This window comes from Parasteatoda tepidariorum, chromosome 1 (assembly GCF_043381705.1).
Source record: "Parasteatoda tepidariorum isolate YZ-2023 chromosome 1, CAS_Ptep_4.0, whole genome shotgun sequence".
Lineage (NCBI taxonomy): Eukaryota > Metazoa > Arthropoda > Arachnida > Araneae > Theridiidae > Parasteatoda > Parasteatoda tepidariorum.
Window position 1 is genome coordinate 45,732,442 of NC_092204.1, and position 12,063 is coordinate 45,744,504.

The 12,063-nt window shown below is 28.1% G+C and overlaps 1 protein-coding gene across 1 annotated transcript in view; it reads left to right on the forward strand.

The window, feature by feature from the left end:
• The first annotated feature begins 416 nt into the window (after positions 1-416).
• The window catches only part of LOC107446098 (uncharacterized), a 32,325-nt gene continuing 20,678 nt past the window's right edge, over positions 417-12,063 (forward strand). The window contains exons 1-7 of the mRNA XM_043051622.2: positions 417-655; positions 6,648-6,884; positions 8,540-8,673; positions 9,248-9,377; positions 9,465-9,533; positions 10,361-10,458; positions 11,016-11,100. Of these exons, the coding sequence (XP_042907556.1) occupies positions 605-655; positions 6,648-6,884; positions 8,540-8,673; positions 9,248-9,377; positions 9,465-9,533; positions 10,361-10,458; positions 11,016-11,100 (804 nt within the window). The 5' untranslated portion in view covers positions 417-604. The remainder of the gene's footprint in view (positions 656-6,647; positions 6,885-8,539; positions 8,674-9,247; positions 9,378-9,464; positions 9,534-10,360; positions 10,459-11,015; positions 11,101-12,063) is intronic.

The following is a 12,063-nucleotide window of genomic DNA, read 5'->3' on the forward strand; positions in this document are numbered from 1 at the left end:
AATTCCTAAACCTGAACTTCCGCGAATGTTAAGTTTTCTTTTTTAGAACCGGTTCATGCCTCTGAATGCTCTTAAGTTCACATAGATTATTTTATAGTTCAAGTTTGTTTTTTTTTAAGAAAAACAAATAAATGAATAAGATCGACGATGTAGATATACTCTCCGAAAATCTCGTTTCTCTTTTTGTTTAATCTAAGTCTTGAAGAATAAAATAATTTTTTATTTGCAATAAACATTTCTTCCGATTCAAAACAGACTGATTAATTCAAATAAAAATGTATGGCCTCAATCATAATCGAGTATTGCCAATAAAAAAAATCAATATGTTGTTGCCATTAAAATTAATTTCATTCGCAAAGTGATGTATTTTAAATTTCTCTTAGAGCAAACGATAAGAAAACTTGTTTAAGTCATGCGCAGGTTGTATTTGTTCTTCTACCCAGAGGGAAGAATAGTTTTTAAAACATCTGTGAATCACGTTTAACTGTATATAAATCGTCTGCAGATGAGAGAAGATCACAACAGAGTAGAGAAGGAATCTTTTTAGAAACTTTTCCTGCAATAATATCAATAAAATTATAATAATTTTTAATATTTGGTTAGAATGTTTTCAGTTATTTTTCCTTTAGGGTTAATTACGTCGTTTTTCTTATTGGTAAGTTTTTTTTTGCTTTGATTTGTTTTAATGTATATATTTTTTACTAAATGCCTTTTTTTTAATTAAATCCAATCCTTCGTTATGAGAAATAGATATGAAACGTGATTCATCTTTGATTTTTTTATCGAAAGTTTAAACAAAAAATAAAGCAAGGAATTAACTTATTTATTAATTTTGTTCAATGAAATTTTCGATGTGAAATTAGTAAAAATATTGTAAATCCCAAGATAATTTTTTGACTTCTTTTATTAACGATAAAAATGAATTTTAATGTATTTTAAATTCTCTATTACAATAGATTTAATTTAAAATATTTCCCACGGATAATTTGCAATTTGCAGATAGTTTTGCTCTTTAAAATTAAAAATAGTCCTTCGGATATAATAAACTCATAGTGTGCATTTAAATTTTAATTAAGTGAAAAGCTTATGTACATAGCGAAATTCAGAATATTATTCGAAATATATATAAAAACATTAATATATTCTAAAGCTTTTGTTGCAATAAAAATGTAATATAAAGGCATTCCACTATATATAAGTATGCAGTTTGCTATTAGTATTGTATTGTATTGTTTCGTATTGTATAAATGCATAATACAATACAAATTATGGCATAAAAATATCATTCTAAATACAATCCACTTTACTATTCCATATTATAAGAAATATAACGCAAGAATTTAAATTCAGATTATAAGCTAATTGCAGTTAATTTAAAATTTTAATAAATGGAAACAAGCTTAAAGTTTCAAGCCAGTTTCAAAATGTTTGAATGAATGAGATAATGCAAGTTATGAAGCTAAAAATGTTCTAAAAACATATATAAACATTTTAATGAATTTTAAAATTTATATGCTAATAAATCTAATTTAAAATTTTTTCTCGGGATATAATAAGCCGGATATAATTAGTATTTGCAGTTTGTTTCAAACTTAAGTAATACTTAAAAACAAACAAACTCAAGTAAGTACAAGAATCCATCCTTTTTGGTAAATACTTTATTCATTTGACTACTTTAAAAATCAGCCTCTAATTTAATGAGCAGTATTTATATTTGTCAAAAAATATACATAAAATAATATTAACCATGGAAAATAATTAATTTCAACTTTATACTAGCACGGTTACATGAATTTATTAGTTAGCTTTGCGTTACAAACCGATTATAAATTTTTCATTCATCAGTTCCATTTGATTTTTTTCCCTTTTGTTTAGATATTTTATGCAACAAAAAAATACCTTAAAAAGATTCTTTATCAGCTTAAGTAAGAATATTTATAAAATAAAAATCACATAATTTTCCTTTTTTAATATTACGTATAATAATTTATATAAATTTTAAAAAACTACTACTTTCCATTCTGATATAAACTATCTAAAATAATTAACTTGAGATTATTATCATACTTTAAAAAGCAATTCTTGAATGATTATATCATAGTTTTATTCACGTGGTTTACTAATTTTATGTAATGAAATAATGTAACATTTGATTGGAGAATTTTCGTCAGGTAATATAATTATACGTTATGAATAAAATTATACGTATGAATAAAATCATACGTACGTTATATAATTATTCTTGCGTCACCGTAGGATATGAGTAATGGATTAAAAAAGATTTTAATAGTTTTTTTTAATCTAAAATATTCTGAATTTAACAAAGTGTTACTATTCTTCAAAAGTATCTTTGAATTGTTCTTCATTTGTTGAAAATATTTAAAACACGATGAAGGTACAGTATTCAAGAAAATATGAATAAAGCTCTGCTGATTTATGTTGCTAAAAACTATGCTTAAGCTTCTATCCATATATTCTAATTGTATATGTCTAGGCTGACGTATTATGTTAGTAAAATAGTTTCTTTCAGATTGAAAATGTACTGAAATAAATGCTAGTGAACAAGTATAGGAGAAATACATAAAAATGTGCTTTGCATCTTCTTCAAATAAATAAATTGTTCACCCAAAGTAATGTCTTATTAAAGTGTTTATTAATAAATAAACAATTTAATTATCATTTTAAAAGAACAGGCTTAGTAAACAAGTAGTTTTAAAATTTCATGCGTAACTGTGTAAAGATTTTAAAATTTCATGAGTATAAAAAAACAAAAATCTGGAAAAAAAGGGGAAATCTATACATGCATTCTAAATTGTTTTCTTACTTATTTTTTTTGGCCAAGTTACCCTTTACATGAAAACGCCTGTACCTTTTCCAAAAATAATAATAATAAAATTAAAAAAAATTTGGCAAGGGAAAACGTAAATTTAAGTTAAAACAGTATTAAATACAAAATTATTAATATTTAAATATCTAAATATTATATTCATTACAGCGATTTATCGCTGTCATAAAAGCTGAAGGATAGCGGACATTACATATTCAGTACTTCGAGCGTTTTGTCGCATTAGATAAATACTAGTAAAGCTACAGCAATAAAAAATGCAATCAACTTCCGATATTTTCAATTCTTATCGAAGTCAAGAGTTGACACTTTTTTCCAAGTAATATGTTACATTAGCTGGTAAAAAAAGTAACTTCTTTTTTGAGAACATTGTTTTGGATTGAATTAACAGCTCTTACTTTTAATTTAAATCTGAGTGTAACCTATGTAAATTATATTCTGACAGAAATTTCATCCTAAAATAATGGTAAAATATCCGGTAGCAGCCTGTCCATCCGATTAACCGTAAAGTTTACGGTAATTTTTTTTTACCTTTACGATTTCAAAACTGTTTACTACTAGTATGGTTATTGAACCATGGATAAAAACTATACGGTTTTTATAACCATTTACAACTAGCACGGTTTCAAAACCATAAAAAGAAATTTGACTGGAGATAAGGTTTTTTGTTAGGTAATGGGCAATTGGAGAGTGCAAGACACAAATTAGGACGTGCAGTACACTAGAAACTTTTCATGTGTTGAAGGGAATAAAGGAGATATTGTGGTGTCAACGCTGGGATGCGAACCTTAGTTCTGCGGGTCATGAGACTGACAGATTAGCTCTCTCGGTTATATAATATATACGCAATTGCCGGGAACTCAGTGGCTTCATTAGGTGAGCTTAGTTGGTTCGATAAAATTCTGGTTGTTCTACCGTATTAGGCGAAAGCAGTTAATAAACTTTTTTTCTCTCAGTTAACAATTTGATTACCATCTTATTTACGGTTATTTGATTGTTTTTATTGAGTATGGCAAAATAACTATGAAATAAATTGTTATTTAACCAATTTTTTCGAGAAATTTCGATTAGTGTAACGCCATATCGTTTAAATACATAAAGTATTTTATACAAATGTGTAAAATTTTGCTAGGAAGATTTAGATGAACATTTTTGATTCGATGTTGGAAACAAAATGTACAACAAAAAAAAAAAGAAGGAAACAATTTAAAGATACATTCGACCCACAGAAAAAAGAAAAAATTATAATATCAACAATTAAGGTAGAGATTTAACGATTGCTAATATAGTATTGAATCATATTTTGACATGGACATTAATAGAAATAATTTTTGTTGTTTGAACAAAAGAACTTACGTCAGAGACTAAAACAAATATTAATTTTGAAATTTAGCATTCATTAGTTTATTAACTTCCCTCTTGGCTAATTTAGTGGGTAAAAATTATTCTCATTGTTTTACCCAATGGCAAATTTTACCATTCGATGGAATTTACAGAGGTCCAAGCTATCTTTTTATGAGCTTGTAGCTAAAAAGCATTTGTATTGAGCAAAACTACATTTAAACCTCCATGTCACCAAAAGCATACCTAAACTGTAAGGACAATTGCTATTATTCATATGAGGAAACGATAAATTTATCTGACAGTACAAACGTGAATTTAATCATTACACTTCCATCAGAATTCGAATTATGAATCCATAGGAAATAGAACATATTTAAAAAGAGAGGGGCGAAATTTTTGTGAACCAAATAAATAGTAGTTGCTAATTATTGCTACTATTTGAATCTGAATTATCATAATCAAATGCAGCAGTAAGCTTCAGCCCTGCTGTTCTGTTCGTTTTTATTTTAGTGTATATTTTGTACTGTTCAGGGGAATGTGACCAGAAGAGCAAATAATGTACACAGGAATTTGTTTTTCCCTTTAATTTAGAACAATGCTATACGTATACAGCTTACATAAATTAAGTTAGTTTTAAATGAATCTACTTGAATAGTGTAAAAAATGTATATTACAATTAATATAAGTTTGATTATATTTGTTGAGAAAAATAAACAATCTGCTCTATTTTGAAAATATTAAACTCTTTTATTTGTAGTTTTCAGGTATATGTTTTACAATTCTTGAAAAAACAAATTAATTTCATTAACATCATTTAATACGTACAATTTTCAGAATAGGGCACTCTTTTTACTCAACTCATTTATTTTGATCGGCCTCGAATATGAATCTTCAAATTATGTTCCAACTTAAGTAACTCTTATTGAGAATATATATTTTTAAAATGGGTCAAAATATGATTACTAAGGACTACCTTTGAGCCTTAAATAATTGCAATTTTGACTTTATTATGGATTATGAAACGGAATATAGTACGTTATTTATTTTTAATATAATTGAAAAAAAGAAGAAAAATTAAGTTCAGACCACATTTACTCGAACAGCTCACTGTTAGAAATTTTTACTTTAAAAATAAATCACATAGTGAATGTATATCTATTTTTAAGGGAATCTTCAATTCGAGTCACGAAAAATTAAGCAATTATCTTTAAACACTAATTTTTTTTATAAGATGTTAAAAACATAACGTCCTGTCTTAGGAACTTTAAAGAGTTAGGAAATTTTCAACTTTAGCTTGCATGATAGTTTTACTGAAGAAAAAGAATAAACGTAACAAGGATGCTAAGATTTAAAAAAATGAAAACTTGTTAACGCGTTACCTTATGAAACATGAAATTCATAACTGCGTATTGTAATAATAATTCAGTTTATATACGCTAGCTTTTATTTTAACTTAAAATAGTCTCCAAACTTTTCGAACTAATAAACACTGTGATGAAATTATTTTTTTTAAAATATGGAATATGTATAGTGGAGTTTGCTTTAAATATTTATAATCGACTCGATTGATTACTTCTTAAGCAATTTTAGGTTTATAATGATTAAATGTCGTTTTATTTGCTGATACAATGATATCATCGTTGTTTCCTTCATCAATGAACTTTTATTTGCTTACATTCTGTAAAATGTAAGCAAATATATAAAATTGAGCAATTAGAAATTTTAACTTTAGCATGACAAATGCAACAATATTTTACCGTGTAACCACGTAAAATAGGCGTGAATGTTATTTCTAGTTTATATGTCTCCCCGATTTTTTACCAAAGAAACTTTTCCTTTATTAAATGAGACTTACTACTTATAATAATATGTTTAAAAAGCATTACAGAAACTATTTGATACTTTTATAAAATGATGCTGTTTCGTGCTTGAAATATTCCACGAAACCAGTAATATACCAAAAGTTTCAGGAAAGTTAAGCATTTATTTGTTTAAAAATAGCTTAGCCCTCCTTCAAACCGTTAGATTGAGTCCCAGTACGGGAAGATCCGATAACTAGGGTCCAGAAGTTAATCAGGTTGTTTCGTTTCTCTTTCTTTTTCCTTTTCTTTTTTTTCGCAGTGTTCATTGTATTTTGTTAGCAATTAGAAAACTTACATTTTGTTCTTAAAACGATAATTTATGAAACTAAAATTAAAGTGGTAGGTAAGTGAGGAAAATATCTTCTTATTTTAAACCTACATATTTTACCACTTTCTTCTTTAATATTTGCAGTAAAGTAAACAACAAAAATTACGAGGGAATGATGATTTTTTTTAATTGTGGGAGTTTATTTCGATTATAATTTTAATGCATGAAAAATGTATGATAATCAAAAATATATTTGCTTTTTTGATAAATGGTATCTGTAGGTATTTTAAGATAAGTGTTTGTTTCGTTAACTATAATTTTTTTTTAGGCTTTGTCTTCTCTGGAAACTAACACACGCAGGCATGCGGGTAAATACAATTATGTTATGGCTGAATCATCAGAACTCAGAGAAATCGATCAGCTAGAAGAATCAGCGAACACCATGTTCAGCGAATACTGGCAAATGTATTTGTTAAATGATCCCGAAAAAGCTACTGAGTTAGGTGACCATCGATATGACGACAAGTTGACAAGTTACAGTTTGAAATCATATGAAAAACGAAAGGTCCGTTAACAAATTTTTAATTATAATAATATTTTTATATGTATCGATATTTAATATCTTCTGAAAATACTCCAATGCTTAGTAGATATATTTGAAACAAAAATTCCAAGTTTATTTCATTCGAATATTTTATTCTAATATTAAGCTAGTATTGAAGGGTTTGGAGAAATGCAGTGATAAGCCACATTTTCAAAACGTTCAGGGGAGAATTCAAATTGCTATATAGTTGAAATTCCGAAAATTTAATTGGAAACAATATCAAGGAAACGTTTCGTGTAAAAATGTCATCTTAGGAAAAATGTGGCTCATCATTTTATTGCCTCATGCCTTTGCATTGAATAAAAAGTAATTTAAATGATGTCCGGTCCTCTCGATAAATACTTTATGTTGATTAGAATTCAGCAGTGATTTTATTAAAATATCTACTCCTGAAAATAAAAATTTTCATAACCAATGTGGACAGAAGAATTTTTCACACATGACCATTCCATGCTTGGCTGGTAAGTGAAACTTTTAAGTCCTCATTTTTGTTTGATGTTAGAAAGTTATGGTATTAAACTTGTTTGAAGTTAGAAAGTTCTGGAGTTAAACTTGTTTGAAGTTAAAAAGTTATAAAATTAAACTTTAAGAGTCAACGTATCCGCTGTGTGGGTCAGCTATTCAATGCCAATTGTGAAGTAAAATATGATATACTAGTTAGTTCTACTTTGAAATGTAAATAATAATTATATTTTTTTAAATGTTCTTGTGTTTAAAATCTTCTGAACATAGCTCCAAAGCTTAGTGTTTCAGTATGAGATATTGATCGTTCTGTTGCTGAGTTTCAGATTATGATTTCTTGTCTAATTAAAACACGCCAAGTTATTATCTTTGATGCTTTTTTTTAAACTTTTGTAATTTCCAAGCTTAATATTTTTAGTACTGATACTCAGCAAATATATATTCTATGAGGAGTAAAAATAGTTTTCATAGCATCCTGGCTTACTTTTCTTTTCAAAATCTCTTTTCCCAAGACTGTTTTGACAATTATGGCTGTTGCAAAATAATTGCAAAAATAATTGGGAGAAAGTTTGTAACTAAATATTTGCATCGCAAACTGATTTTTGAAGGTGCTTCCTTGGTTGAAAAAGGTACCTTCTTTGTTGGTCCAAAAATACACTTTCCAGAAAGATTCAGCTCCAGACCCACAGATCTAAAAGCACACAAAAGTGGAGCGAGAATTTCACCTGACTGGTGCTTTTTGGATACAAGGGTTAGTATTAGCATAAGATGTTGGCATTCCTCATAAAAAAGATTCTTGTGTGAGGTTTGGGACAAGTAGGAGAATTTCGACTTATAACACAGTTTTGCACCATTTAACAGATTTGCAAAAAAGCCAAAGATGAATGGTTTGAAAATTTGTTGCAAATAGTAACATTTTCATGTTTACATCTTTACTTGAAAGCTCCGTTTTGAAATTGTAGTGAATCATATGTCCAAGTGAATTCTAGTCACCCTGAAAAAAAAAAAAGGAAATCTGATTACGCTTATAATAGAAAATATGTAGAAGCTTTTAAATTTAAAACGGCTTAAAACTTTTTTCTTTTAGTACAATTATTATAGATTATAGATAATTTTAGATAATTGTTAGTTTTATAAATATTTCACCCTGACAGGTCATGCTGAGTGAATTTTTAGAAAGAGGAAACCAGATGCTTCCCCGTGCACCAGAAGGCTCTATGGTTCAAAACAATCTTCAGCTATTCGTAACAAGCTTGCAAAGCAAGTTGGACGAGCTTATGTCCGGAAAGTAAGATTCTAATTTTATGTGTCTTAATTCTACACAACAGACCACCAGAAAATGATTTCATTAAACTAACGATCATTAATAATACATTATTAATGATCATTACATTAAGCTAATATACTGTTACATAATTCATGATTGATTGTCTTATTTTCCAAATAATATTTGGTTAGCATTAATTATAATAAAATAATACTGGGATGATAATTTTATCATTTAGCTATAATTCCATTATAATGGTATATATTTACGATAAAAAATATAAAAACATTAAAATCGTGTTACAAATCACCAAACAATTTCTAAAGCGTTCCTTTTATATACGTTTTAGAGCACTTAAAAGCTAAAATTCTTTTGTTGTATGCATCTGTATAAATAAAAATAAATTCATAATACCAAATGCAAAGGGTCAGAACTTTAGCCAATGAATTCGATAGCTAATTTATCGGCTGTTGTTTCTTATTTGTTTTCAATATGTATACGATTAACGATAATTACATAGTGTGTATAGATGTGGATATAACTAAATGATGCTATTTTTAGTATAGATAATAATTAAAATTTCTCAACTTGATAGCTATTTATTTCCTGTCTCAAATTTATGGTATCCTGAAATGGCAATGCGCTATATGTTGGAGTACATGAAACCAGAAGTGACTAAACAGTATTGGAATATCATAATGAGGTATCGAGCTCTGGGAACTCAGGTAGAAGCATTTATTCAAAAACTGTTTTATCGTTTTTTAGCGTTTTCATTGTCTACGGCTGTAAAGTAACGACTTTTTCTTTTATAGATTGACGAACAAATTGAATTAATGCGAGAAGGCATTCGTACGAATTTCACTTCCAGCAACTACTCTTTGGTTAGTTACTTTCTCTACCATGTTTTATCCTCGTTTAAGAACGCAGATAAGCGATATTTCTTAGAGTTTATCAAGTTGACAACTCCTAAATCAAAGTTAAAAAATAATTTTCCCCGTGAAATTTTAAATTTTTTTCAATTTAATATATATTTTTTTCGCTAATTATAATAGAAGCGAAGGAATGAAGGTCTTTATTTCTCCTCTAACATAATTTTCTGCATTAAATTAGATTGTTAAACAAGACACTCATTTTTTTAAATAACTCTTATTTATTTATTTAATAAAAAGATACCGCAACAAATTTTTAACCGTTGTAGGAGAATCAAAATGCAAATTAAGTGAACAGGGTATAACAAACTATTATGTTTTCTTTTAAGTTGATTGCTGAACACGAAAATTGCAAATAAAAAGGTCAATGATGTCCCATGTATTTTGAGCATAAACGGTTATAAAAAGTATACTTCTATACAAAACCTTCGGGGTACTGAGGGTGTTACTTTAGGCATTTGCCACCCCCTCAATAGAAAAGGTTTTGTTTTATGGCTACCGGGGCCGGTACCCCCTGAAGACGTCAGCTTCGGTGGTCATATTTTAATTTTTATTACCTTCGTTACCTTTGTTGCTGCGTTTATCCTTTTTGTGAGATTTCTGCTTTTTTTTTTAGCACGTTTTTTTCATGGAGGTTTTAATAATTTAGATTTAAATTTTTTTTTTGTTTTCTTTTAGTACGGTTATAAAAAGCTAATACAAAGTTAATGGTACTTGTAATATTGAAAAACTTTTGTTTAGTTTAGCTTTTAATGATTAGCTTCCTTTTACTTTTTCAGCCCTCAACTCGCCGTAACTTTAAAAACGAGAAGCTAGAAAACTCCGCTTTTTATCAGCCTTTCCTCAACATAACATCTGCAGTACCATCTGATGAAGCGTAAGTTTTTGTTTAGATTAGTATTCGGAGTTTAAAACCTAACTTGTATCTCACTATAGAGCTTAATGAATTTCGTGACATTCTAATAATTATGAACAGGGAAGAAAATTATATTGTGTTTATTTAAACTTTTTGGTAATTTTTTCGTTCATATGGTTCTACCTAAAATTCTAGTTTTCAAAATTATAGTTCTTATTACAACACATTTAATAAAAATGCAAAATTGAGAAACGGAATAAATGGTTTTTATGCCACGCTCTAAGGTATCATGAAAAAATTACCAAATTTTAACTCAAATTGTAAAACAATATTTTGCTGTTAATTTTACTAAAAGTCATTACCGAAGTGCTTTGGTAATGACTAAGTGCTTTGGTACCGTGTTTATTAGTGCTCCCATAGAGCCAGAAACACGGTAAATTTTATCATATTCTGGCAGTTTTGACCATAATTTTTTCCCCCTCGGTGTAGTATTTAAATTCTTTTTTGAAACAGTCCCACTTTTGTAATGGGATGACTAATTGAACTGTTAACAAGGTAATTTTTCTAATTCATTTTAGGCTCGAAATTCAACGGAACGCCAGTGATGCTGTTCAAAATTTCCTAATACCAGCCCTAGAGAAACTCGAAGATTTTATACAAAATGTAAGACATTTATAAAGTTTATTTCTATTCTAATGTAAATATAGATATCTCAAACACTTGTCATTTTAATTATATGTTCTAATTAACTGTTTATTATGATGGCAGTGGTAGCAAACAATAACTGTTTTGTGAAGCAATATTTTTATTACGAAATTTCATCTTAAAAGCGTGTCACGTACAAGAAAATTTTGAAAAATACAAACATGGTACACTTTTGGAGCACCTTTTTGCTGCGAATTTAATAAAATGTTTCCATGCAAGTTGGGAGATAATACCACGGAATCAAATGTAAGAGTGGTTAACTTGCACGTTCAAGGTGCGAATATTTATATTGCTAAATTTGTATAAAATGTAACTAATAATTGTAATAGTACTTTTTTTCAAAATATAAATAATTGGTTTTAAGAATAAAAAGGTTGGAAAAATAGCCATGTATTGCATAAAATACATGATGACTATTAAAAGGAGCTTATTCTTTTTTTTTATTGTTATTCGTTCTATTTCGCAAAAACTTAAGGCTTTATTTCGATAAATTCCTTAAGCGTTTTTAATTTAATAAATAATCCCAAGAAACAGATTTGGTAAGATATTACTTGATTAGAAGGATAATGTAGATTAAAAGGATAGGACTTGATTGATAAGATAGGATCCTAATTAGTTTTGATAATCGCTGGGGAATTTACCAAATTCTTTGTCAGTGCGATTTTGGATACATCAGATAAACTAGACGCGCTTTAAAATTCAGACTTAAGGAGCGCGATAGATATGTTAGTAATCAAGAATTCGAAAAATCATCAATTGCTGCACATTGTTAGAATCTTGGGCATAAGTTCAATTTCGACAATGCCAAAATTATTTCCACTCCAGTCATATCAGCTCATCTTAATACCCAGGAATCTTGTTTTACTCATGTGATTGCTGATTCCCTTGTTGACGACATTAGTTCCGCTCCATCTTTCCATA